A 27,561-nucleotide genomic window follows, 5' to 3' on the forward strand; every position below is an offset into this window, starting at 1 on the left:
ATGTCCATTACCCGAACACTAGGTGCCACAGAGGCCCTAAGACAACATTTCCTTGCTATTTATTTTAGCTGATATTTTTCAGTTATTTTGTTGAAAATATCATGGGGGTTTTGCCTATGGAAAAAATGCATGTCTCCATTTTTGTCAAACTGGTCTATGGAGAAACACAACACAAAAATACTCTCCTACAAGCAGTACTAAAACATAAATTGAAAGAGGACACACTGTCTAAGGTGTCTGGGAGCCTGCTTGATGTTTGCTATCCTAAAGCAGCCACCTGTAAAGCAAGTGTTGTCCTATCAGCTGCTGAAAGATCAAATCATAGAATAGAATCATAGAATCATAGAATCATTTAGGTTGGAAAAGACCTTTAAGATCATCAAGTCCAACCGTTAACCTAACACTGCTAAGTCCACCACTAAACCATGTCCCGAAGTGCCTCATCCACATGGCTTTTAAATACCTCCAGGGATGGTGACTCCACCACCTCCCTGGGCAGCCTGTTTCAATGCTTGAGAACCATTTCAGTGAAGAAAATTTACTTAATATCCAATCTAAATCTCCCCTGGTAAATCGCTTCAGTGCAGCAACTTTCTCTCAAAATAATGATGACAAAGATATTTGATGATTGGACCAGAATGGATCTTGAGCTGCAGAACTGTAATAACTTTGCTGGCTGTTGAGATGCAGGTTCCTTCTGACGGAAAGGTTATAGGTTAATCATGCATGGTATAATGTGAAGAAACCAGGTCATAAGGAGACTGAACACATTCTAAAAATAATGTAATCTGGTGGGGAAATGAAGAGGTCTGCAAGATGCAAACTTAGAGGACACTCTGGCTTGACTCTTTTGTCCTTTGAAACTGAAGATCCCAGATCAAATCCTACCTGGGCCTTTAGTAGCATAAGAACTGAACAAGTAAAGGCAGCATCCCATGTTTAACTTCTAATTGAGTGAGATTGGATACCCAGCCCACTAATGTTTGGTGGGGGTGACCTTTTTCCCTGACTCCAGCGGACTTCTAGGCAACTTGAGATATTTTGAAGTGGTTTGTCTGTACTTAAGATGGCTGAAGTCTTTCAGCTGTCCTCACTTCTCTAAGATGCCTATTGGCAAAGCATCTGCGTTTCCAGGTCCTCTGTCTACCATTGAGATTCAGGGAGCTGCAGAGTAAAGGGGAGGACACCTCATTGCTGCCCTCAGCTGCCTGGAGGATGATACAGAGAAGGAAGAGCTGGCTCTTCTTGGAGGGGCACAGCAGGAGATCAAGAGGTACAATGAAAGGACAAAGGCATAAGTTGCAGCAAGGGAAATTCAGATTAAATATAAGGAAAAAATCCTTCACAGTGAGAGTGGTCAGAGACTGACACAGTCAGTGCCAGAGAGGCTGTGGGATCTCCATCCTTGGAGATGTTCAAACTTCAGCTGGTGGGGCCCTGAGCAGCCTGCTGTAACTTTGAAGTTAGCCTTGCTTTGAGCTGGGTGATCTCCAGAGGGCCCCTCTAACCTGTGTTATTCTGTGACTGTGGCAGCGCAGGGAGTGAGAAGAGGCAGGCATCTGAGATCTTGTTTACAGGGGGAAGCAACCGCTATAGCCTTGCTCCTCTGAAAAAGTGAAGTGAAGTACCCTGGACTCTGCCCAAGCCAAGCATGCCTGCACACGAGTTGCTGCAGTGGAAAGGCAACGACAAGTTTGTAGTGTATGAACTTCTTTGTGTAAATGAACTCTAAGAGTAACTAAGAGAAGGAAGTAAATGTCACCTTAAAGCAAACAGTTTGAGACCTGAACTTACAAAAAAGAGCTTTGCAATAATAGGACAAATATCACAACCTTGTCCTTGTCCTCCCCCCACTACCCCAAGTGAGCAGCGCTGAAACGCAAAGGCTGGCACCAAAGGGTTCCTGCTTCTCTTTCCTCTGAAGTTAATGCTTCATGGGCTGTCCTGCTCCAGGAGCACGAGCTCTCCTCCAGGGCTAGCCCTTCTCTTCCTGAATGTTTCAGCTGAGTACAGTCCAGGAGGGCTAAATTACAATTGTCAAAATACCAGAAACTTAGCTTGATTTTTACTAGCCTAAGTGGGTGTTCCATAGCTTTTGGGGTTTCTACCCTGGATCTTCCCCACCGGACACAGCATAGCTTTTACCTTTTCTCTGGAGCTCAGGAAAGATGCTATCAGGAAAATGTGATCGTCATAGCTCATGCTTTGTGCCCATCTGTTTCAAGGGTTTTGTTTATGATGTCTTTTGTTTATGTCAGGCTCCACGACTCAGACTTCCACATTTCTTGCACAGTCATTGCTAAATTAATTTGGTTTTCTTCTGTCTTATTAAACAGTAAGTAAACAAATAAATAAAACTCAACTTCTTGGACAAGAGGCCCCATATTCATTTTGAGAGGCTATATGTTCCGTATTTGTTAATACCTGTTGTTAGAAAAATTCACCCTCACTTCCTAAGTCCTTTAGTCTTTGTCCTGCCTCTGCTCAGCTACCTTAACATTTTATCAAAGATTCAGGTTGTACTTAGTCCGTTTGCTCCCTTGATTCTTTAGTCTGCACTCTGCTTCCTACAAGTAAGGAAACAAATCATTCAAAGACACTTTGCCTCCTGAGGATCGCATCGAAGCTCACCTGTGCTATAATGCATGGAAGAAAAAAGTGACAATAGCCTGGTTTGTAACCACTGCTACTGAACTACCCTATTACTCATGGAGTGCTGCTTACTTGCACTTATCCTCTACAAGGATTCAGTCAAATAGGGAACTGAGCTTTAAAGAAAGCAAAGTTATAAGGATGAAATAGAAAACAAAACTGGAAGAGAAATGTCTTGCACACTTGGGGGTAAGGAGAGAAAATGTTACCGAGGGCTTGCAGGTGATGTTTTTGGCATTTGTTTCACCAAGGGAACAGCCTGCTATCTCCTATTGAGGGAAATAAGGGCATTTATCAAAGATACTTCGGTCATCTTCATCCATGCTCTGCTGGGTCACAGCTTGGAGACGCTGCCGCCCTCCGTGACAGAGTCATGGCTGATGGGACCTACTATTCCTTCTGTTACTGATTAAATGGTGTGCCAAACCATGCGTGTCATCTACTCTTAAACTGGCACACCTTTCAATGTCCTGACTGTCAACACTTGCTGTCTCCAAGCTTCAAGTGGTGCGGAAGACAGCTTTGTTCCTGCCCCAGGACACTTCGTCCTCTTGCTCTGTCAGGGCCCCGCGGGAACATTGCTGGCTCCTTCCTGTAATTGCCTACAAGTGGCAAAGACAAAGACTCTCATGAGCAGGGAGGCTGAATCGTGCTTGGTGGGGTTTTGCTTTTTTTTTTTTTTTTGGTCTCTATTCTCATTCTGTCCACAGACTGTAAAATACACAGATCTGTATCGATGTAATGCTCTTAGGAAAGTAAAAGAACATGAGGGAGGACAACGAAAACAATATGGATGGGGCAGCGGGCAGATTGGGCGCGGTGCATTCTCACCCGTGAGCACAGGGATTAAAGTGACTCACTGATACATCAACGCTGAGGCACAGGGAGCCTCTCCAACATTTCCAGCTAGCGAGATCATTTATTGTATTGAAATGATTCAGTGACCTTAAGAAGCAGCCAGAGGCTCTCTCTAGAGACTGCTGGAGAGGCAGTGTATTCTAATAGATGGGAAACTGCACTGAATACATCTTTTCTTGGTCTTGTTAATGATCTCAGCATGCACAACTCATTTCAGCTCTCTGAAAATATTTGGCAACTTCTTCTTGAGATTTTAAAATCATTTTAGGGTTGGTACTCAGTTACCACTGAAAAGCATAAAGCATATTTTAGCTCTGTAGTGTTTACTTTCCAATGCAATTTTTTAGATCTTTCATAATATAGGTGTCCATTTCAGAGCAATTTCCCCTTAAAAAAGAAAAAAATCCACCCTAAGGCAAAACTGGAAGAACATCGGGCATTTGGGCACAAACTGCATACAGCTTGGGCCAGTATCAAGGAAGAAAGGGAAGCAAGAAAACTGAAACCGACAGCTGACCGCCCCACAGCAATTTAACCGCAGGTACTTACTGGGCCTGTTTAGCCAAGGAAGGGTTCAAAAGTGGTTGGAAGTCATTTTACTTTGTGAACTCTCTACATAGGTTGTCAAAGACTGAGGCAGAAGATGGACCAGAGCAATATGTAAGGGCATATTGTACATCCTGCACCTGCATGAAGCCCTTTCTCTTCTTGTCCACTGTTTTTCCTCTGTGCTGCATAAAATGGTAGGTGTGATCTTAACAGTAGATGTTTATCCCAAATCCAGCCATTTATTTGATTATTTTCCCTAAGAAGAGGTTTGTTCTGAACGAGATGACTGATTCAATTTTTTTTTCTTTTGAAGAGTTTGCTGAATGAGAATGAAGGCAGCAGCTTCCCCTGAATGAGTAACCACTTAAACTTTGCATTCCAAGTAGTTTAATGTTTCTGCCTTTTTTTTTTTTTTCCACTGTTATGTGACTAATAAGTGTTGTAGTGGTTGCTGTTGTTATGGCTGAACAGTCCCTTTGCATAAGTCCGTTACAGACAAATAACTGAGTTTTATGGCTTAACAAAAAAGTCTCGGTGAGCTCAGCTGTTGCCTGATAGCAGCAGTCTCCACGTCTAGGACAATGACTTGCTAAAGGCCTGATACCCAATCTCAATCACCACTTTCCATACGTCCCTCAGAAAAGTTGCAGGACCAGGTCTTAATGCCGGTAGACAGTATTGCCCCTTTTCTTGATGTTGCTTTTATCCATTTTTCTGTACAAAAAATTCTAGAGATAGTTTTCAGTGATTTGACTGCCTCAAGGCACAATACGTATTAGAAATCTTGTGTGCCCCAAATATGCATATTAGCAGCAAGATTAGAGGACATCACCTTTATAAGGGAATTTATAAGAGCATCTCTTGGTTGTACCTATTTAAAACTTAGATTTTTAAAGTATTTTACATTTTAAATGAGAAGGAGGACCAGCAAAATGAAGTGAGCAAACAGCAGCGAAGAATGGCAATCATCACTTGCAAAGCCAGAGGACTAAAGTGTAGCCAATCCATGTGGAAAGGAGAGAGGGCTCACTGGGTGAGGAGGGGGTGGTGGGAATATGTGTCTGATCAGGGTGCAGGCAGCATGCTTTCAAAGAAGGTATGAGAACTGCTGCCAGTTAGAGGCACTAGGACACCACTATTTTAGCAGCACTCTTGAAGATGTAATTCCGCGTATGGAGCTTTCCAGATCAATTTGCTGCCTTTGTCAAGGTGAATTGGAGTCATGCACAGACTGTTGAAGGAATAGACATCCTGACTTTCTCTGTCTTCCTCATTTTGCAAGAACTTCTACTTAGCAGCCTTGAAGTTATTTGGGGGGGGAGGGGGGGGCGGGGGTTGTGTAAAAGCAATTTTCACTTGTGTTTCAACAATAAAAAAGGCATTTTTGCCACAAAGAAACAACTAGCTAAAATGCAGCTAGAAGAAAGGAAATTCAGAAAGCAGCAGTAAAATTATTTTGGTCTCAGTGCTTTGTAGTGAGCTGTACAGCACCACAGGTACGTTGTTTCCATAAAGTTAAGATGTATAACTAACTCAGGCTGTGGGTGTCCGTGCAGGCTTCTGCCCAAACACACAGGTTCCCTGCCCACTGCCGCTCCTCATTCGTTGTCTTCCTGCTCCTGGTGGCCCCACAGAGGGGAACTGGTGTCACGGTCTGGGGTTTCAGGACAGTCAATGACAACTCGCGTTTGTTCAATGCACACCGTGCCGTACCTTCTGTCCTTGGTCTCTGCTTTTCCGTGTCAATGCCAACAGCAAGATCCCTAGATCTGTGGGCCAGGACCACGCTACAAGGTGCCCCCCCTCGCTGCTGTCACAGCTACAAGTCTGGAGACTTTAGTTCAATAACAGTCTATGCGGAAAAAGCTGTTCGATTCATCTTCATGAAGGACAAACGGACAAGTAAAATGCAGACAATACGGACAGGCTTGTCCTTCTGTGCTGATAGGAGCACAAGGTGTAAGGAAATCCAGTGATACTTACTAAATTCCCGCTGCAGTTTGTGCTGCAGCATGATAGCAGATACGTAGGCAATCATCGGACTGTGTCATCAGATTACCAGAAAATTGCTGCACCTTGTTACTAGATATGCTGAAAACTGTACGGTATTCAGTTTCAAACACAGGGTCCATCTTCTGAGAGGGCAGTGGTTTGTTCGGAGCCAACTCAGAACAACCTGCAATACCAGGCCACTTGTGTGGATGGATTTTTATAGCAAGGCTGGTCTGACACCCACGCAGCTGAGCAGAAAGGCAGAAAGAAATTCTCCATATCATGATGAGCTAAGTAACCTTGGCAGAGCCACCTGGTAATGCAGCCATACAGCTTCCAGTACCTAATCAACTACATTGCTTTATAGAGACATACCCAGCTTTCAGTGAGCTTGGGAGTCAGGTTGCATGAGTGCTTGACAAGGTAGTCAGTCACTCTGCGAACATGACTCAATCAAGGCAAAATAGGGGAGGTCAGCCTCAGAGCTAAAGAACAAACCAGACATCCTGGGCTACTAGTTTTGCTGCCTGTTATTCTATAAGAAAAAACAATTTGGAAAAGCTTTAGGCATTGTAGATACTGTATTGTGCACTCTCCAGTTAGCTGGGGGATAGGTGAGTATGAGTGGAGAAAGAAAGCGGGGCAAGAGACGTGACATGGGGAACAATGCTGCTGTCATCACTTTTAGGAAGTTTATCTGTTAGCATGTGAGGACTTTAGCTGCAGTAGAGTCCATTGGATTTTTAGAGAACAAGGTGCTGTCTTGCGCCATTGGATTATTTTATAGGAGTTAGAGGTGTCCTAATATGGATCCATGTTGCAGTGAAACAAGGTCTGCAAAGTGGCTACCACAGCCAGGACCAGGAAGAGCCAGGAGAAAATACAGGGAGGGTGCACAGGTCTTTTGTAGAGGAAAGCAAACCTGTGGGTGTCCTCCTGCCCATGGGGATATTGCGGGTGTCAGGCACCAGCTCAGAAGCCTGAGAAACTCAGTTGTGCACCCTGCTCCTGTGTGAGATGTGATAGCAAGGACAGGCAAAACTCATAAGAAGGTAGATTTTTTCAAGCCAGTCTTGAGAAAGAGATAAGCTTAGATATGCATTAATGTGATAGATGGACATCGAGTGAGAAAAGAGCATGTTGGTCATAATTTTGACAAAGAAAGAGGCAATAATTACCACCTCATAGGTACGAGCAGGGACTGCCCGTATGGGTGAACATACCTGTCTGGGCTTGGCTTGTTTCCAGTTCCCATAAGGCAGAAGCGCAACTGACTTTTGCTGGGGACCTACAGAAATAGATGCTGGGGACTGATATGAAGGCCAAGGAGAAATGTTTGAATAGAGGATGTTGGAGCAGCTTTTGTTGGGTTGGATCAAATGAGGCCAACGGCATGGAGGGAGCTGAGGGATTCCAAGGGGTGACAGAAACCATCTCAGGAGGCTACACCAGACTGCCAAGTCTAGGCTTATAGCTGGGATTCCTCTCTCCTAAGAGCAACAGAGATAGGACCTGGAATCAAATAGATGATCAAGTGTAATCTGGCACTCCCAAAACTGAAAAAGACCTGACCTTGTGTCACTGTTATAACTTCCACCGATCCCTTGGATACTGAGCCCAGTTGGAAGAGTAGCTATGCTTTCTCAGGAGTAAAGCAAGCTATGCCCTCTTGCAAGGCAAGCGACCAGAATGAAACTCAGTTTCTCCCATAAGGTGCTCCTTTCAGTTGCTCAAGCTATGGAATAGTTCTTCTCATTCTTGAATGCTTAGCAGACCAAACTAGTTAAAGCTTTATAATTACACCTGAATACTTGAGGCTGTGAGATGGTGTAGTCTGTAGAAAGGGGAACATGGTTTGCATATAGGATCACCACAGCAGCTGAATATACCAGAAAGAGTGGCGGTTCTGAAGTTAGGGCATGATTAACTGATAGGAATTTAGTTTGGAATTACCTGCAGCTGAGGATGGATTCAGAAGATATGATACTCCACCTGACCCTGGAGAAAAACAGAGAGGGATGTCAGAGATACCAGAAATGAGTCAGTTCCTACAACATGAAAATTAGAATGCATATTGCAACAACAGAGAGGGAACAAAGAAAACAATAATCATAACGACATACCAAATTCCTGTTCTGAAGCAGACGGACATGAAAGACAACTCATTTAGCAATTAGACATTCTTTAAATCACAAAAGGGAAAATTACAGAATTGCAAGGAAGAGAAAAGCACCACGTTCAATAAGCAAGTGTCAATCCATGTGATGTTCATGCCAGGCAGAACAACAAAAAAAATGTATTTGCACCAGATGCAAAGGCAAGATGAGAAATTGAATGTCAGATCAAGAGACAACATGAGTGAATGCACTAGGCTTTGAAAACTCGCAAAATAAGAAAGCAGAATGGCCATAAACTAAAGTCATTTTTGTATTACATTATAATACTGCCACTAAGATACTGTAATTTTTAAGCATAACACCCACAAAAAGCATTCCAAATAAAATTTTAGGTAATCCATAGAAGCCAGTGATTTCAGCTAAAGCATGTGAATTTATGATCTTAGTGAAAAAAACCAGGAAAGATAGTTTATACAGTCAGCAAGATGCACAAGGTAAACCAAAATTTTACCCAGACCTGAGTCCACCACAGCATCTCAATATTAATGCTGTTATGATATTACCATGATGGTTCTGCGTTGGAAAAACAACCATGAATTTTACTCCAGGAAGTAAATAGGATGTCTAAAACATCACATGCTTTGCAGAGTGTCTGATATGCTAAGAGAAAAAATTAAAGAGATCACTAAAGTGAATAGAAAGCTAGACTTCACTGCCAAAGCATTAGAGCTCACAGCTTTCATAAAGAGCTACAGAAAAATAAAGTGAAACATCTATTTGCGTACACTCAAGCATCCCAAATAGATCATTAAAAAGAGCTCAGGCCCCAAACCTTTCAGTTGGAGCTATGTTTTTCACCTGGCATAAAAAGATATATTCCTAGCGTTTGGTGCTACAACACTGCCCTGGAGACAAAAAAAAAAAAAAGTCCTAATAGATTATTCATACTATTCTGTTCAATAGTAAGTCACACAACTAGCAGGCTATCAGCTGAGAACGCTGCTTGGGAGCTAACCCACAAGTGGACGAATAGCAGTTTCCTCAAGAAGAGGGACTGAGAGGCCTGGCAGAGATACTTACTATATGTCATACAAGCGTGCGGACGTGAAGCTCATGTGGCAGAGCCTCTGGCAAATCACGCCCACAATCACATCTCTCTGCTGGAAACAGCCAGGGAAGTAAATAGAAAATGAAAAATGAGAATATTACAGCTGATTGAAGTACCATTCAATTGACACAGAGAAAAAACTGAGATGATTGCGAACTGTTGAGTTAGAGCAATTCAAGAAATTACCATCCCACCAGCAGGATTTTAATATCCCCTTAGTAAGATGCTATGATGGTCTGCGTGTGCATCTCTGTTCCATGCAATACAGGCAGACAATACACACTACCTCCTAAGCGGTCTGACAAAGCCGCCCTAAGAGTCTGTACTGAGTAATGACCTAACCCCGTGAGGGCTAAAGTGATGCAAACTACATATTTGTAGTCTGACAAAAATAAGAGTCCAAGACATTCAGCAGTGTTTGAGCTTTGAGGTGAATTCTGGGCTAATCTGTCTGTTTTAAAATCTACATTGTAGACGTGTCTGTCTTATACGATGAGAACTGTGCAGAATATGTTATTTCAGACAACACTTCTAGAAAGAGGATGTCTGGACAGGGGTAGAAAATTAAACTTTTAAATAAAAAAACTTTCAAATAGCTTAAAATTAAACTTTTAAATTAAAAAAAAAAGTAAAAAAAGTGTTTAATGAATGTGACTGAAGCAGCAAAGATAGAAGAGCTACACTACCTACAGCTGACTTCTTATCCAGAGCTGTCCAGAATTCAGAAATATGGTAACTGCACAAAAATATGAGATCATCAGCCGGTTCTGATATCAAGGGCATTAACAAGACCAGTTTCAAGAAAAGAATTAAAGAGAAACAAAGGACAAAAAAAGGCAACCAAGGATTTAAAAATACTTCCATCTCAAAATACATCCATCTTTCTTTCAAAGAGCCAGATGACAGGGGAGAAGCTTTCACTTTTGGATACTGAACGGTGAAGACAGCATAAGCATTTCAAATGGTATTGGATATAAAGGCAGCCAACTTGAGGATATGTCAGGGCCATCTGGGAACAAAAGCTTGTCTCCAGAAAATGAGCCGCATCCCCAGTGCACTTTTGCACAGGCCAAAACTGTCTTCTCATTACAAATGACATGTCTATTTGTAGTGAGCTTATGCTCCATGTCTGGGAGTTTAATCATATTACTTCATCCTGCTGCCACAGTTGATCAAATAGCAAGGCTGAACTGGAAGATAAAATTGTTATTTTTAAATCTATAGAATGTATTTGAAAACAGAAAAAAAACCCCATCAGGCCAATCTGGAGAACTATTCCACAAGAAGTATCAGTAGCACCTTGGTATAATAGAGTTGTCATCCAAACAGGCATGTTCCTTGGTTTCTGTGGTGCAACACCATGAAACTCTGCAGTAATAAAAGGGGGGCTGAAGAAGGACAAGAGGCATGCAAAGGCCAATGCCTGCAGTGGAGGAGAGGCAGGAGAGCTCCCATCAGCAGGGAGAACCTTTCAGTGCCAGGTAAAATCATGTGCTTGAAGGCAAGGCACAAAGGCAGCCACGGAAGATAGTGCAACACACATTGATGGTAGGACAGGAAACTCAGCCCATGTAAAGGGCCACCGACTGCATCTAAGATCAATTAAAGGTGGTCACCACTGAAAGATGACACCGAAGAGAGAAAAAGGAATACTGATGGGAACAAAGACAAAAGCACCTTCTATGCGTGGTGGTAAAACAATACAAGAAAGGAGCCTGATCTGGTGACTGCTCTGTAATAGCCTACATCCACGTGTTCCTGCCGCCAGCTACCGTCCTTCAGCAGAGCCTGGCAGCCAAAGACAGCGGTGGGCAACTTCTGCAGCGACAGCTGCTTTCCCCAGGCACTGCTCTGCAGGGTTGCACAGCCCCCTCCAGAGTGTTAGCCTGAATGCAAGAAGCTTTTTAGGTCTCCAGGGCTTTTTCCAGCCCTTGATCTCTTGTCATAGATGACTGCTGAAGAACTTCTGACATCTGTCTGTGGTTATGGTCTGCAAGACTGTCCTTCCAAATAAGAGCTTGCAGATTATATTGAATTAATTTAACCTGTAGGCTCATATAAATTGATAATATACATAATACCTTTTTTAAAATTCATAATCCTTTTCCTAAGTGGTCAACACCAAGTACTTCTAAGGAAAATAGAAGAAACTTTCCTAATCCTTGCTAGTTAAAAATTTCCATAAGTCATAAAATATGAGGCTTAATATCTCTTTCTAAATGCATTATAACATATTTCAGATGTTACACAGATACAACCATTAAATAGCAGATCTTCAAATTTTATTTCTTTCCTATGTATGTGATCTCTTTTTCAGTCTTGCCTAGTGTTCAACCTTCATGACATACTACAGCAATACTAGTAATGCTGTAGCACAGGAGTCTAAAGAAATAAGTGGAGCAAGGCTTGTAGGGACAAGAAATAGCTTTCATTAGACAAACTGATACTAATTATACAGTGAATGAAAAGTGCATTATCTTTGCCTCACCTTTGAATTTGCCAGTTGTTTTCACTCTGTGCCCCTGGGCTCTTGGGCAGTTAAATGAGAAGCACCCCTTGCTTCCTCTACACCCTTCTGTATTTTAGGTCATTTTATAGTGCCCTTGCTTATATGCCTCATTTCTAGAGTGAACAATCCCAACTTTCATGGATTTCCTATGCCCTGAGCCCTTTGCCTTTCTGGAAAGGACTGGTCTTTCTGCACAGTATCATAAGTGAAAAATCAATGATGGTCTGTGAATTGGTAATACCATAGTTTATTGTATGGCTCTTCACTGCAGTCTTTCTGTATTCCAACAGCCTGGTCGCTTTTTCTGACACCTTGTGTTTGTGGAACTGCCCGTATGGATCCCTCACTTCCACGAGTTAATTGAGAGCAGTTCTGTAAGAGAAATAAATACTTTAAATATTACCTTTTTAAACATGAATTATTTTGTCAGGGTGAAATATAAGTAAATTCTTCTAGAGGATTAATTCAGATATGTTTTTGTAATCTGTGCATTTTTTTCTCCCTTTCTGTTTTCTTCACTTCTAGAACATCAACAGATACATTAAACATTGGACCAAAATCAGAACCTTGCTACACCCTGCTGTTTACCTTCTGTATTGATGAGCATTTACAAAGAATAAGAAAACAAAAATAAACCAGGAGGGCAGGAGAAGAACTAGATTATTTTCACTGTTTTCCAAGTGCAATGAATTCCACCACATTTCAGTGCCAAACAGAGGTGTTACTTAAATTGTTCCTTCTTAATATAATAATTCCCATTTTTCTTACATGTATTTTTCCAAATCAAAATAATTCAGTGTTGACATCTAAATTTTCACTTCTTTTCTAAGAGGAACAGAACAGTTTGCTCTGGGGAAGGGAAGGGAAGGGAAGGGAAGGGAAGGGAAGGGAAGGGAAGGGAAGGGAAGGGAAGGGAAGGGAAGGGAAGGGAAGGGAAGGGAGGGGAGGGGAGGGGAGGGGAGGGGAGGAGAGGAGAGGAGGGGAGGGGAGGGGAGGGGAGGGGAGGGGAGGGGAGGGGAGAGGAGAGGAGAGGAGAGGAGAGGAGAGGAGAGGAGAGGAGAGGAGAGGAGAGGAGAGGAGAGGAGAGGAGAGGAGAGGAGAGGAGAGGAGAGGAGAGGAGAGGAGAGGAGAGGAGAGGAGAGGAGAGGAGAGGAAAAAAATATTTCAGAACTTACAATTTATGAAGCTGCTACACTTTAGTAATAATTAAAGCTACACAAATCACAATCATAAATTTAATATGCCACATCATCCTGTAATTATTGCTCAAAGTTTTTGCTACTATTTCAGCTTTTGCCTGCAAGTAGCTAAATATGTATGGTTCTCTGGAACTTCATTTTTTTTGTGCGTATTATTATGAAATTATCTGTGTCTTTCATTAAACTTTAAGATAATATTTAATTATTGTTTTATCTCTATCAATAAAACACAAAAGAAGAAATATTCCATTTTCTCTAATAAGAAGGAAATTAAAAATCAATTTCTAAGCCATCTCATTTTGAAAAGTAATTTTAAAAGCAATGAGACTATCATTTTGAATTATATAACAAATCATTTCATGTTTTAGAGCACACAATAGTCAAGGGTCATTTGTTTAGTAAATTCAACTCAGTTTTTCAATGCAGCTCATATTTTGTTTGCCCTGACTTTACTATCTCCGTCTTCATTGTAGCGCAATATGAAAATATATGAAGCCCTGATGTTTCTTACAGCTGCTTGTATTTCTGAGCAGTGATGTTCCCTTCTCCTCTGGTCTAACATCTTATTTGAACGTGTGATGGGTTAGTTGCCCTCCAAGAACCAGCAGCCTCAGTTCAAATTCCTGAGCGCACTGGTGCTGACTACCAGACACCCCTCTGTGGAGTCTTTTTGCATGGGGGATGATCTGCTGTAGCCTTCTTTCTCCCCCACCACCACAGCCTGAGCCACGAAGTGGGGCAGTGGGGCTCTGACTACGCTGCCAGAGCACCATACAGCCACATGTCTCAAGTGCTCTGCAAACATCCACAAACTCCTGCTTTAGAGGTGATAATGTAACATGAGAAATTAAGAGCACAGGTATTTCATAAATGGGTAAACTAAGGACATGAAGGCTAAGTCACTTTCCAAAGGGTCATGCATATGCAGAGCCAGAAATAACAATAAAATAAATCATGCTTAATAAAGCCTGTGAAATAGAATCGCATCAAGTAGATTTTACTTCTCCCACTACTCGGTAGTCTTTAACAAATACTTAATTGGCATAAATTACAGTGACCTTCCTGAAACCATTGAAGCTTTCCCAGTTTCCAGAAAGAGCAAACTGGCCTGTTCATTTTCTGATTCGCCTTTTCTCTCCTTGCCAAAGGAAACAAACCCCAAAACATTTTCATGCATGGGATCCCTGAGAATATGGTATTAAGCTTGGCTGGTACTGAAATTCGGAGTAGGACAACTGCCTGCTTTACAAGATTTCAGGCAAAAACTGTTGGTTTTAACAAACATACCTTAGTGGGTTTTTTTACTTCAGTCTGCTGTTGAGATAGGAAAATGTAGGTAGCCCAGCCTCCTTTTCTACACTTCCGTCATGCAATTGGTAAGCTCTCAGAGATGCCAACAATATTTGAAATAGTTGAGCGCCATTTCATCTGAAATGATGTAGCAGTCCTCTCTTGTTGCTCACCTTTGTCATGTGCAGCATGTGAACTACCTAATGGGTAAGCAGCAACTCAAAGGGCCCTTAGTAGCTGCTGAGCTGTTCAATCAGTTTGGCTCTGGAACCATAGAGCCAGAGTCAGATCAGACGTACAAAGAGCCTGCGAGCAGAGTTACATGACTATAAACTTGGTATGAGAGGAGACCAGGCAAAACAAAACAGATGACAAAGGCTTGATTTGCTTGCTCTTAACGATGCCTCTGTAACATCAGAGGCTATCTCTAAGCTATATTTTCCACTGCATTGCCGGCTTGCAAAACTTTTAATAGAACAAGTTTTTCTGGCAGAAGAACACTGATTTTTATCTTTAATGAGCAGCCTCTCTATCATTTAGCTTCAGGAAACAGCTTCCTGGTTGTAAACTGCCTGAGAGTGCTGACAGCCAGTCAACTTCAAAAGCAGCCAGGAGAAAGTTTCTCGCTAACTTTGGGAAGGAATTCAAAAATGCTGAAAGGTGCAGATGATGTTGTTATGGAGCAGGAGGACTCTGCTTCCCGACATGGAGAAATGACAAGTTGGGATATCAATGACATCAAACTTCCCCAGGTATGTGTCTGTGTCTTAGAAATTTATCCAGTTCTGACCAGTTGTCTCCACTTCACTGCTGATCTTAAATGCTTTCTCAGTCACCTCTGCCTCATTGCCTTTATTCTTTTTGCCACCTCAAGGTATGGGACAGTGTTTTACTGAAAAGCTAGAAAATATTGAGCAAATATTGAAGTTTCCATGCATTTTTCCTTAAACATATTATTGAAAGAGCTGCTGATACATGAAAAATAACAATGCCACAGATATGTTGCCTTTCTAGTCCACTGGTGGATGAGGTGCAGAGAAAGCAGGGGAAAAAAATTACCTCCTGCTGTGGGTGCTCAATTGGAGATGTCCAGGACTTGTTTTTTTGCCCTGGGTAGTGCTTTATGAGAAGTGAGCACATCTGCCTTGCAACTCTAGGTGCTCAGCCTCGCTGCAGATCAGGCTTCAGGCAAGCGGGCTGGCTTTCCACACGGAGACAACACTCCTTTCACGAGCACCTAGGAAAAGCTTGCTTCGTGTTTGCAGAGCTATGCTGAGAGGCAGAATAGTGATCTTTCCCTCCCTCAGTCCTTTTCTAGTCCTCTTACTGAAAAATTTCAACCATGCTCTCCACTGAAAGCCCACAGCACCCTGCATGCTAAAGTCATCTCCCTGTCCCTCACCTCAGCATATTTCTGCCAGATTCCTTCTGCTGCGGTTGGTCCTTCAGCGTCCAGCTCTGCCTTTCACCTCCCAACCCTGTTTTCCTACCTGATCCCAGTCTCTTCCCTACTATGCCACTGCTGTTCGCCCAAAGCCTCCATGTCCCAGGCTGCCTCCTTCCCTGCCCTCCACCCCAAGGTCACCTTCACCTGCATTTCAGCCTGGAGGCTTCCTCCACACCCTTCCCTACACTATCCAATGGCTCCTGGGGGAGCGCAGGAGTTTTTATCTTCTCAGTTGATGTTCTTGTTGCTGTCATGGCTCTCAGTGGCTGGGATCAGCAATTTCAAGGAAATTCCTGCTAAGTTTTTGTACCCCTACAAGACCTTTTCCCTCAAAACCATCAGTAGGTATGTTAGGTGCTTTACCGCTTACTGCATTTTACTGTGTTGACTGTACCCACTGAGGTGATGTGTGTTTAGTCCTTTGTTTTCTTTTCATTGAGTTTTATTTTTATTGTTCCCTACAGTGTTGTCCTTGCAGTTTTTTTGCTTAGTCTATAGCAGTGAAAATAAAACCTGACCAGGATGTCAGGTTTCTTTGTTTTGAGCTTCAGAAAAATCACCGTGGAAGTCTTTCACAGCAGTCAGGCCAAAACAAACCAAAGTCCAGAACTAAAGACCTACAAATGTGGGCATAATCTCAGTCTGATTCAGTATTCGCCCTTTTTCCAGCGAGTTGAGCCACATCAAGCCAAATGATTCAGTGTAACGCTGCTGTGAATAGCCTGAAAGGCAAAGCACGATCTCTGCCATGAAAGCTAGCAGAAGTTAGTCAGACGGTCACTGCTGCCTGCAAGGGAAGTATCTGCTATTTTACGTCAGGCGCCCCACCTTCCTCTCCCGGGGAGGTCCCGCACTGAGCTGGACCTGTGGGTGAGTGAGAGCAACATCCTGGCCAGGCTTTCCTGATGCTTTGGGACTCACAGGGAGACATGGGGCGCTGTGGTTTTTCTGACTTCTCTCCACTGCTCCTTCCTGTCAACCAGCATCACCTGCCAGGGTGCTGGAGCCACCCAGGCCAAAAGCCATCCAGCAGAGGACGAGGTCTGCTGGGCTCTTGCACAAGCTCTTCGCTTTCCCAGCCTAAAACGTGGCTTGCTTTGGTCTCTCCACAGGACGTGAGACAGATAGACTGGTTTCAAGAATGGCCAGATTCCTACGTAAAACATATCTATAGCTCAGAGGATAAAAATGCTCAGAGGCACCACAGCAGCTGGGCAATGAGAAACACCAACAACCACAACTCTCGCATCTTAAAAAAGTCCTGCCTCGGGGTGGTGGTCTGCAGTAACGACTGCTCCACCTTGGATGGGAGGAAGATCTACCTAAGACCAGCCATATGTGATAAAGCTAGGCAAAAACAACAGCGTGAGTATGAACATGGCGGTTCATTATATGGCAGTTCGTAAGTGAACACAACATAAAAAAAATCAAAGTAGAGGAAACCCTTTGGGTTATCCAACCTTCCCGCTGCCATTCCTTATATTCAAATGCAACTCTTGATTTTGGAACAAAGCATTTTACATTTCTTACTGTTGGTGGAGGATTTGTTTGCTTGTTTGTTTTCTTTTTTTGTTTTCTTCTTTAATCTCTGTTTCTGATGGTTAGAGATTGATTCCCAGCCTTCTCAGACACGAGTGATGCTACTGAGAAAGCTGTGCAGTGCAGGCAGCTTCTTGCTGGGCTGTTCCTGCTGACCTAGTGTTGGCTTCATTATTGCCCAAGAGTAACTCAGGAGGCAAGTCTTGCAGGAAAGAAGGTGCTCATAAACTATGATGACTAGAAAATAGGCCTTATAGTCATGTCACCAGAGCGAGGAGAAAAACATGAGCTGCATGCACATTTTTAACAGGACCATTCCAAACAATTGTTGATTGCCCAGTAGAGCTAGCACATACTGATTTCTGGATCTGATGAACATTTTTGCTAAAGAAAGGTATTATTCAAGCACTCACTAAGGTCAGAATGATGTCCTCTAGAAAAATCTGACAAGAACACATATGACATTCCAGACACTGCCAAGTTAAAGATAACTAAAACTGACCATGATAATAAATGATAAAATTATAATAAAGCTATAATAGAAATAATTTTTGCTAGTTATATTTAATAATGGAACAGAATGAAAGCAATTATTAGTTTGCTTATATTGATTTTTGCTTACATTTGAAAGGTTTTCGCCTAGTTTATCTCAGTGTAGTTTCTGAGCCCCAAACCAGAAATGGCAATCCACCACCAATAAACCATTGTATCACATGGGATTCATCTGATCGGTGTTATATAGAAAATATTTCCCATCATTTTTGCTCCAGGGAAATGCTGTCCAAACTGCAATGGACCCCTGCGGCTCCTTTCCTGCCGAGGCCATGGTGGTTACCCAGTTACCAACTTCTGGAGGCATGAAGGCCAATTCATATTTTTTCAGGTTGGTATAAAATTACCTTACATTATGCAAGTTAATTTTAAAGTCTGTTTTTTAAGATTGATTAAGGACATTTTTTGTTCCAACAAATAAGGATCATTGAATATGACAACGTCAAATGACTGTAAGGAGAAAAATTTTCACAATGAGTGGGTCCTAAGAAAACTGATCTAACTCTGAAGATAGTTCTGCCTGAGCAGAAGGTTCACCTAGACCCCCAGAGGTCCCTTCCAACCTAAATTAGCCTATGCTACTATGATTTTACAGCATATTATATTTTTCACTTAGGGTCCCATGGAAACCTGTTGATTTTGAAGCACTTTGCCTCAGGTACATAAGAACCAACAAACCCGCAAAAGTCAGAAATGCCTTGTTATCTCCACCTTTTCTCCACGACATCACACATAAGCATGAGGCTATCTTAGAGCAGGGAATGGTTGTACCCAAGGGACTGTCTATGGAAAATGCCATCTGTGTATTATATGTAACATATCTGGAAAACAGTGTATGCTAGTTTTTAAATAATGGGAACTATTTCTGGAAGATATAGTCCTAGTTTAGTACCACAACCCCTGAACTGTCTTCTGTTTTCTAGTCTTTCGTTTATGAGGAGGTTAAATAAAATTAATTCTCTGTGGAAGCTAATGGAAATTAATGTTCTGATAAACATGTCTAAAGTGTGAGAAGAATGGAAATGACTGCAGAGACACTGTAGCCAGGCTGCAGAAGACCTTGTGGCTTCAACTGGGGCTCTAGTGTGGGGACTCTCTTCTGCATATAAATGTGGTGCACTGTTTTTATGATTTCAGAGAATTTCTACTCCATCACACTTCATCTGAGATATGTTTGTTACTTGAGCTCGTATTAAATAAGTCTTACTAAATACAAAGCATTAAATCAGGCCGTATGTGTGTTTTGGGCCTGTGCTACAAATTCTGCTCCCTTAAGATTAATAACAAGGTTGTTCCTAACGTTAACACATCATAATTCCTTTTTAAAGTCCAAAGGAGCTCATGACCATCCACGTCCAGAGACAAAACTAGAAGCAGAAGCAAGAAGATCAATCCAAAAAGCACAGACAGCTTTTTCTCCATCTTCTCCAAGATTAAAAAGAATCCGGGAGATTGAGGTAACTCTTATTATTGATAAATGAAATTGTGGGGTCAGTGATCCATGGTTCAAGGCACAGTGGAGGCTATCTGGGCTTTGGGTCTGGGTGGAGCAGGCTTTATATCTCTGCATTCTGCCTCCCTGTGATCAGGCCAAGAAGGATCAGGGCTTTCCTGAGCATCCTGCTCTGCTCAGCGCTGTCATCCACTGCCAACACTCTCAGTCTGGAGCCTCTTTGGGCCTGGTGGCAGCAGGGGATTACATCTATGCTGGTAAACAAAGTAGGGTTGGAGGGCAGGCTCAGTTGCGCCACTATTCACATGGTCCCTGCCATGGATTTGGCCAGTGCTAACTTGTGCTCACAGACCAAATGCCCTGGCATGGGTCAGGAGGATAGCATTTGCCAGGGACCATTCCCTGGCAGGATTTTGGACAAGGTTGCATCAGGTTTGGGTCCCTTCACTGTACATAGCTGGCTTGGAACCTACCTGTGCCCCTATGTGCCGTCATGCTACAAGCCACAGGTAATAAGAATGTCAAGCTGATGCTGTGAAAAATAGCCCTTGGTGGGCTGCAACACAGCCCTTGCATCATTTCACTTCAGGTCCAGAGGTTGCCCAAGGCCAGGATGTAGTGCGGACACTGCCAGGCCATGCCTTTTGGTCCCTGTTACAATGACAGTCCTTGGCCTCATTTTATTTAGCAGCATGGACATAGCTTTAGAGCCCCAGCTCTTTCTTTTTTTAAATGCAAGAGTTGCCTTTAGAAAAATTTCCTACAAGTTCTTTGTTAGTGCTGCTCCAGAAATTAAATTATTTACAAAGCAATCTGGGAATAAAGTAATTAGATATTTAGTCTAATCAGTATTGACACTGAAGGAGAATACTAGAAGGTTTTAATTGGATTTAACTTACGGTATTGATCGCACCACCCCATGAGAGAATTGTAACAAATGAATACTTGAAAACTGGGAAATACTTTTGGCAGTAACTGAACTCAGGAAGAAGATTCATGTATGTGTGTACACATACACACACACACACACAGAGTATACTATTTTACTATAGAATACAATATATAACATTACCTATATGATATGCCTATTATATACTGTGTATGGTATCTTGACAAAACAAACCTCTCATTAACAAGGCAAAGCCAGTAATCCTTACTCCTTCTTCCTCCAGTCCCCCAACCTTTACTTAAGAAAACCCAGTTATTTCAGTAGCAGGCCTGGATCATTTTATTCACAGACTTAATGCCCATCAGGGAGAGAGATGCTCTCCTGCAGGGCAGCTGCCCCTGAGCAAGATTCGGCCACCTGCAGACCTTCAAGGGCTGCGAGGACATCCTCAGGTGCAGGAAGCACTGCCCCACCCTTGGAGAGACAGTGGGAGGTCGTGTTTTCTCCAGATTGATATGTGTCCTGAGGTCCTCCACTGACATGGAGGAGGGGCTGCAGAAAAGCGAGGGCACCCTCCACCTCTGCTCGAAGGCACCCTCCACCTCTGCTCGTCCCCCCTGGGTTTTGCCAGGGTTGATAAGGGGAAGGTGCATCACCTCTGCCTGGTGCGCTCTGCTTTCTTCTCGGGTCTCCAGGAGGGCTTTGAAGGCAGAAGACTGGTTTGAAGGACTTACAGAAGCGCTGATATTAAAACATCAGCTCTGCTGGGTGTGGAAACACTTGTGAAAGCATCTACAGAGATCCTGTGGACTGCCACGCGTCTGATGGAGGGAACAGGGTAGAGCAGTGAGGCTGTCTCCAGTGACCTACCTTGCAAAGGTCGTGTTACACGCAACTGTACACCACCAGTCTTCACATGCCTTTTGATGTGCGAAAGGTGGTGTCTCCTCCCCAGCCTGATGTTCAGGATAGCAATCAGTGCCCCTTCAGCTACAGACAAAAGGGATAATTGGGCTGGGCGGGGCCAGACTTCTTAAATGGACGACATAGAGAAGCAGAAAGATCCAGGAGCCCAAGAAGTAAATTAAAAGAGTGAACAGAGGAAGTTAAACCTATTTGAATGGAATATGAATTTAGGAGCTGCAGCAATTTCTACTGGAGATACTCAGGACACTAAAAACCAGAGCTCAGGAGTGACTTTCATGGAGACACACTGACTTGGGATGGAACAGTCAAAGAGTACAGGATGGACTGGTGGTGGCCTCTTAACACAAGCGTCTGGGAACACAAGCATAAGAAAAAGCAGCTGAGCCACTGTGTAAATCTCTAACAAATACAGAAACAATGATTTTCATATCACTGGTTTAATTCTGTCCCCATGAACAGTGAAATAGTCTTCACCTAGGAAATGTTACTGAGCCACGTGGCTTTTTTCTTTTATACCTTAGCCTACTGGTCTTCCTGAGGTCAAGTTCCCTCCAGACATGTCTTCGTCTTTCCCTTCCTATGATATCTTCCTGGTGTTTTCGCTTTCAATTGTGTGTGAGTAGGAACAGACCAAAGATGTCATAAATATCTAATTGTAGAGCCTGCTCTTCAGCTGGTCTGAGTCCAGGCAGTCGGAGTGATATCATTTACCCTCAGCTGGCTTTCCAGTTCACGGCTCTGCAGGAGGTGTTTCTTGGGAATAACCCATCACATTCATGTTCTTCCAAGACCGGCTGCGATACAACTAACTCAGGAGTCTGATCTGAAACGCAGAAACTGTATCACTGTATCTGCAAAAAGTCTTCTGAAAGGATTCAGTTTTAATGTGCTCACAAGAAACCAGGGAGGAGAACTTTAGTAATATGTATGAGCCCAAAATAGAGAAAGTGATACACGGGATGTTTTCTCTATGGCGTCAGTGGGTCTTTAGCTGAAGGTGGGCTGGGTCCTACATCAGGTTGTTGGAATTTCTTCTCATGGTGAGTGGAGAACAGCTGAAAGGAGCTTTGCTACTCTGGCAGTCAGCAAAATCACTATAATTAAATGGGTGCAAAAGCAGAATTACTAAGAAGAGAGACCTGTACATGCTCATCAGAAATGATAGCACAGAATGAGTGTTCTGAAAGAGATTAAAGTTTGCAAAATTATAATCCAATAATTAGGGCAATTAATGAAGTTCTGAAATATCCAGAACAAAAGAGCCAGAAGAATAATTCCTGTGTGCTGCTCCCTCCTGGAATGAAATTTCTGTCTGTGGGGTAAAAAAAATGTGAAGATAGGAAAATGTATCAGTTAGAAATAGAAGTAGAGTCTTGAAAAGCTGGAGCATAGTATTATTGTAGTGGAAAGATAATTTCAAAACAATCAGTTTAAAAAAATCATACTTAGCTTTTCCAAACTCCATAGAAAAAAACAAAAAAACTTCTGTGGTGTCAAATGTATTAGCATAATTTAATTTTCAGGTGCTTCTTCAGTATATGCTGGCAGCAGACCCTGAGGGCTGTGAATGTGAGGTCTAACAATTCTTTCAGCATAAAACAGGCTTTGGGCAAAAACTGTTGAAACGAACCCAGACCTGTGATCTGGGAGCTCTGTTTGGTTTGCCCCTAAAGCCCACTGGCACTACCCTACACGGAGGCTCTGCTACGGCACCTGCTTCATTACCTGTATTAATCGAATGTATTCGTGAGAGGCTCATACAGGACGGTTTTTATTTCATGCTGCTAGACTACACCTTGTTTTACTAAACCACACCTTGCTTTCCCCAGTCTCTGACAGGTGCAATGCCGACGCAGGAGGCTTTGTCTTTGCTTCTTTCCAAGCCGGACACTTACACGCTACCTGCTAATTTCGGGGGACATTTAAGCAAAAGCTCCCGGGAGCCGACACTGGGCAGCTGCTCTGGGCGGCCGCCACACCCAAGGGCATCTGGGGAGGACAGGGGCTCTGGAGAGGCACGGACCTGGAGCAGGAGCCCGGCCCTCGGGAGGACCCCCAGCACCGGGAGGCCTTGCAGCGGCCCTGCTGTCCCCGCGGCCCACCCGCCCTGCGCAGCGCCTTCCCCCCAGCACCGCACCCACGCCGGCACCCATGCCGACCTGCCCGTGACAAAGGCTGGCCACGACCCCTTCAGGCCTAACGCTGGCCCTCTGGGGGGTGAATCCTGCGAGGAGAAATCCCCGCTGGCCTACAGCGGCAGCTGCCTCCCTCCGCCGCCCTACCCTGCGCCTCAGGGAGGCCCCTGCCCCATGGCGAGTGGGGCACACCACCACCGCCAGTTCTCGGTGCCCCTGAGGGGAAGCGAAGGAGATGGGGGCGAGGGAGGGCGCTGTCTGGGTCTCAACTACTGCAACGACGATATGTTTTTTAACCTGTACCCATTACGGTGACTGGATTTAAATGTCCCCTCTCCCCCCTCCTCTGGCAATGGGCCTAATTCTCCATCCCTGTTGCAATGCAGATGTGAAAGTGCTACCATGCCAGTTCCCTCTTTAGCACCTCTTGCAGGCCTCAGGAGGGGCTTTCATACCCGAAGATTTGTCTTTGCTCTTTTTTTTTTTAACTGTTATGTTTTCCCCCATTATTTCATTGATCTAATAAAAGGTATCAGCTCTTCTTACAGACTACCTCGCTGCCATTCTGGTTTGGTAGCATTTCAATCCCCCTTGATACTCAGTTTGTTCAAGCCTGTGGCACTGTGGAAGGTGCAGACGGATGACCTCAAGGACCACAGCTGTCATGTGTGACCCTCTGCACTCTTCCACCTTCTTCCAGCGGTGATCCAAGTCCCTCCACTGCACCAGCCCTGCAAAAATATTGTGTAGAATCATCACAGAATGGTTTGGGTTGGAGGAGACCTTCAAAAATCATCTAGTCCAACCTCTCTGCCATGGGCAGGGGCATCCTTCACTAGATCAGGTTGCCCCAAAGCCCCACCCCACCTTACCTTGAACACTTCCAGGGGTGGGGCATCCAGAGTTTCTCTGGGTAACCTGTTCCAGTGTCTCACCATCCCCATAAAAAAATTTCCTCCTTAAGTCCAATTTAAACCTACTCTCTTTCAGTTTAAAAGAGTTGCCCCTTGTCCTATCACTACAGACCTTAGTAAAAAGTCTTTGTCTTTCTTATAAGCCTCCTTCATATACTGAGAGGCTGCAATAAGGTCTCCCCCCAAAACCTGCTCTTGTCCAGGCTGAACAACCCCAATTCCCTCAGCCTTTCTTCACAGGAGAGATGTTCGAGCCCCTGATCATCTCCATGGTCCTCCTCTGGACCCGTTCTAGCAGGTCCATGCCTTTCTTATGCTGGGCGCCCCAGAGCTGGATGCAGTACTCCAAGTGGGGTCTCACCAGAGTGGAGGAGAGGGGAACAATCACCTCCCTTGACCTGCTAGCCATGCTTCTTCCGATGTAGCCCAGGATTCAACGGACTTTCTGGGCTGCAGGTCCACAGTGCCAGCTCGTGTCCAATTTTTCATCCACCAGTATCCCTAAGTCCTTCTCTGCAGGGCTGAACCCAGTTTCATACATGTATATATTCAAGGTGCCTTGCTGCTTTTTCCAGCCACTTTTCTTTTCTTTCATTGCAGACTGTAACAAATTCTTCAGCAACCTTTCTATACATCACCCCCTTTTCTGAGCGCTATCATAAGCTATGTTTCAGCAGGAGCTATCAGATCCCTACATTTATTTAAAAAAGTAGGGTGCCAAATACGAATTTTCTTGCCTGAATTTAGTGACCAGCTCAGAAACCTTTGGCAAAGATTCCTTTATCTTTGCCGATAATTCACATCTGCATGACTTTGCTGCATGAGTAGCCTCTGCTGCTCTCTGGACTGGGTTTCAGGGGCCACAGGCCCTCAGCCCACAGAGGGAGGCACTGACACATGCCCCTGCTGGCACTTCGGCCAGGAAGAGCTGAGGGATGTCATGTCTGGAGCCACATTTCATGGCTGGTTCCTTTAACCACCACAAAGATAGAGAACCTTGGCTCCACGGGGTGCCCAGCTGGAGGTCCTAACCATGCCCTGCCCTGCCTGTGGAGCAAGCCATGCCCCAGCGGCCCCAAGTGAAATAAACCTTTTATTGGGATGGGTCTGGGAGGACAGTATTATGAAACAAGTGGCGATAAAAACTTCACAGTACCTCACACTGTGGTGTATCTTGTGTCCATCAATCAGGTTCATGCTTATCATTCATCTTTTTTTTTTTCTTGTTTTCATCTTTTTAGATTCCCTTTTTATTTAAAAGACTTTGGAATATATTAGTTACTAAAGAAACCACTCTCATTGCAAAGGGTGGAGTTCAGAGACATTTATGAGACAGGAACATACTATATTTATAGTGTTTCAAAAGATTTATTGCAATTTGTGAAACAAGGGATGCGTAATGATTTGTTTTATGTGGAAAAAATCTAAATGTAAATCACAAAATGACAGTCCGCTGTTGTATGTGAGGGTCAGTTCACCAAACTTTTATTTAGTCTATGAGTTACTCCCACGCTAATACCAAACTTCGTGTGTTTTATGATGATTCTTCAGATCAGTAACTCGGAGAAAGAAACTTTGATCAAGGGTAATAACAACCTCCACCTCTAAGACAGAAAAAGGGAAATCAATAGGACATGTAAGCACTTGTGCTTTGGGAGGTGAGCTGCAGGACGAGGGACAGACATGTCCCTGGGGGCTGTGTGTCCCATGGCTCAGATTCCTCTGCGACTGCCAAACCGGTCGCACCAGCAAGGGACTGGGCAGGGCATAGACCCCGCCTGCTGCTGTCCTGCTCTGTCTCATCTCGCCTCTCCTCTGAATTCCTTACCTCTCCAGTGCACCATTGTCAGCATTTCCTTTCAGCAATGGTACCATACGGATGTGTGGCTGGAGGGCTTCTCAGACATTGTTCCCACCCTGAAATGCCATCAGTTCCCTTTACACCTACCAACCCCTTACTCTGTTTTTAAAAACTTCCAGCAAAGGGCATTTGATAACCGATCCCATAACCTGTTCCACAGCTTCACTGTTCCAATCCCAACTGTTAGCATTTTTTTTTTCCTGATGTCTGATTTTCTTTCCTGCAGATCAACCATTTCTTCATGTCTTTGAAGATGGGTAGTGTCCAGTTACTCAGTTTCACAGGCTTCCTAAAAGACTGTTAATAGCAAACCTTCCTAAAAGACAATTACTACCAAACCTGTCTTCCTGCTTGGGAAGCTTTGTGTTCATTTGGCTTTAAGTCTGAACCAAAAGGTTTCCAAAATGAAACCTGTTCCTGTGAGCACAGCTTCACTCAGCAGCTACCTCCCGTAGCAGCGCTGTGCCTTCTTGCAGCTCCCATGCCCGTAATCCTGTGCACCCAGGCGCCAGGACTGTGTCCCAGTTTGGGGGGACCCCCAGCCCCCATTCACACAGTGTTCATTACACCCTGTATGTTTCTGAGAGGAACACATTTCAGGCTCGAGAAGGACAGGTTATTCCTTTTCAAAAAGGAGGAATGTAAGACTTCATGATTTTTCTAAGGCTAAACACAGAAAGGATTTCCAGATTTACAAGCTGCCAGGGTTAGTTTGACCTTTCCATGTTCTTGCAGTGACTTCTGTGCTGGCAGCGACTCCCTCCACTTTTGGTTCAATCAGCACAGCGGGCCAATATAGTGCCAAATTTATATCTGTTTGAAAATATGAAGATACCAATCCCACCTCTGACCTTTGCCAAAATGACCTTTTGCAAAAGATTTGGGATATGTGGAAAGAAATGTATATACATCGCTGCTTTAAGCCTCTTTTAACCAGCTCCAAGGTATTGTGCCCAACTGGGCGCTGATAAGAATCAGAGGTGAAAGATGGCACTACATGCATTTTTCTCTGCAATTTGAAGAAAATACAGTGAACACTGAGGTTATTCAGGGTAGCTTCATGAAGACACACCAATTTATATATGAGGATCCACCTACAGGTAATTCTGTAACCTTATTCTCTGCTGCAGAAAATGGTTTTCAGCAAGGCACAGCTACAGTAAAATATTAGGAAGGCAGCAGAGATGCAAAGAGGTCAGGATGTGGATGATTGCACAGGCGAAATGTTTTGTTCATGCTTATCGGTGTTTCAGATGGCTATAATGACTGCCAAAGCTTATGTAAACATCCCTACATGGCGTGGATGGTCTACACTCACTGCTTTCCCAATGTCTTAGCTCTGAAAGCACTGGCCTCAATATTTAAGGGGTAATTCTTTGGGAGTAATCCCTGTGTTTGCTCCAAAGCAAATATTTTTACATATAAGGGGTCCTCTGAGGCATCAGAGACACCACAGCAATGTTGTTCAGAATGATATGTGTAGCCAGATTGTATCTTACAGAAACAGAGCTTTTATAGGGTTTTTTTTTTGACTCACGCAGCATTTAAAGATGAAATCTAGACATACAGT

At 43.6% G+C, this 27,561-nt stretch overlaps 1 protein-coding gene across 1 annotated transcript; it reads left to right on the forward strand.

The window, feature by feature from the left end:
* Positions 1 to 14,924: 14,924 nt before the first annotated feature.
* GCM1 (glial cells missing transcription factor 1) lies at positions 14,925 to 23,531 on the forward strand. The gene is made up of 5 exons (XM_009812243.2): positions 14,925 to 15,026; positions 16,834 to 17,086; positions 18,031 to 18,143; positions 19,141 to 19,269; positions 22,911 to 23,531. The coding sequence occupies exons 1-5, from the start codon at positions 14,925 to 14,927 to the stop codon at positions 23,529 to 23,531; spliced, it is 1,218 nt and encodes a 405-aa protein (XP_009810545.2).
* The last annotated feature ends 4,030 nt before the right edge of the window (positions 23,532 to 27,561 follow it).

The sequence above is a fragment of the Gavia stellata genome, chromosome 2, assembly GCF_030936135.1.
Source record: "Gavia stellata isolate bGavSte3 chromosome 2, bGavSte3.hap2, whole genome shotgun sequence".
Lineage (NCBI taxonomy): Eukaryota > Metazoa > Chordata > Aves > Gaviiformes > Gaviidae > Gavia > Gavia stellata.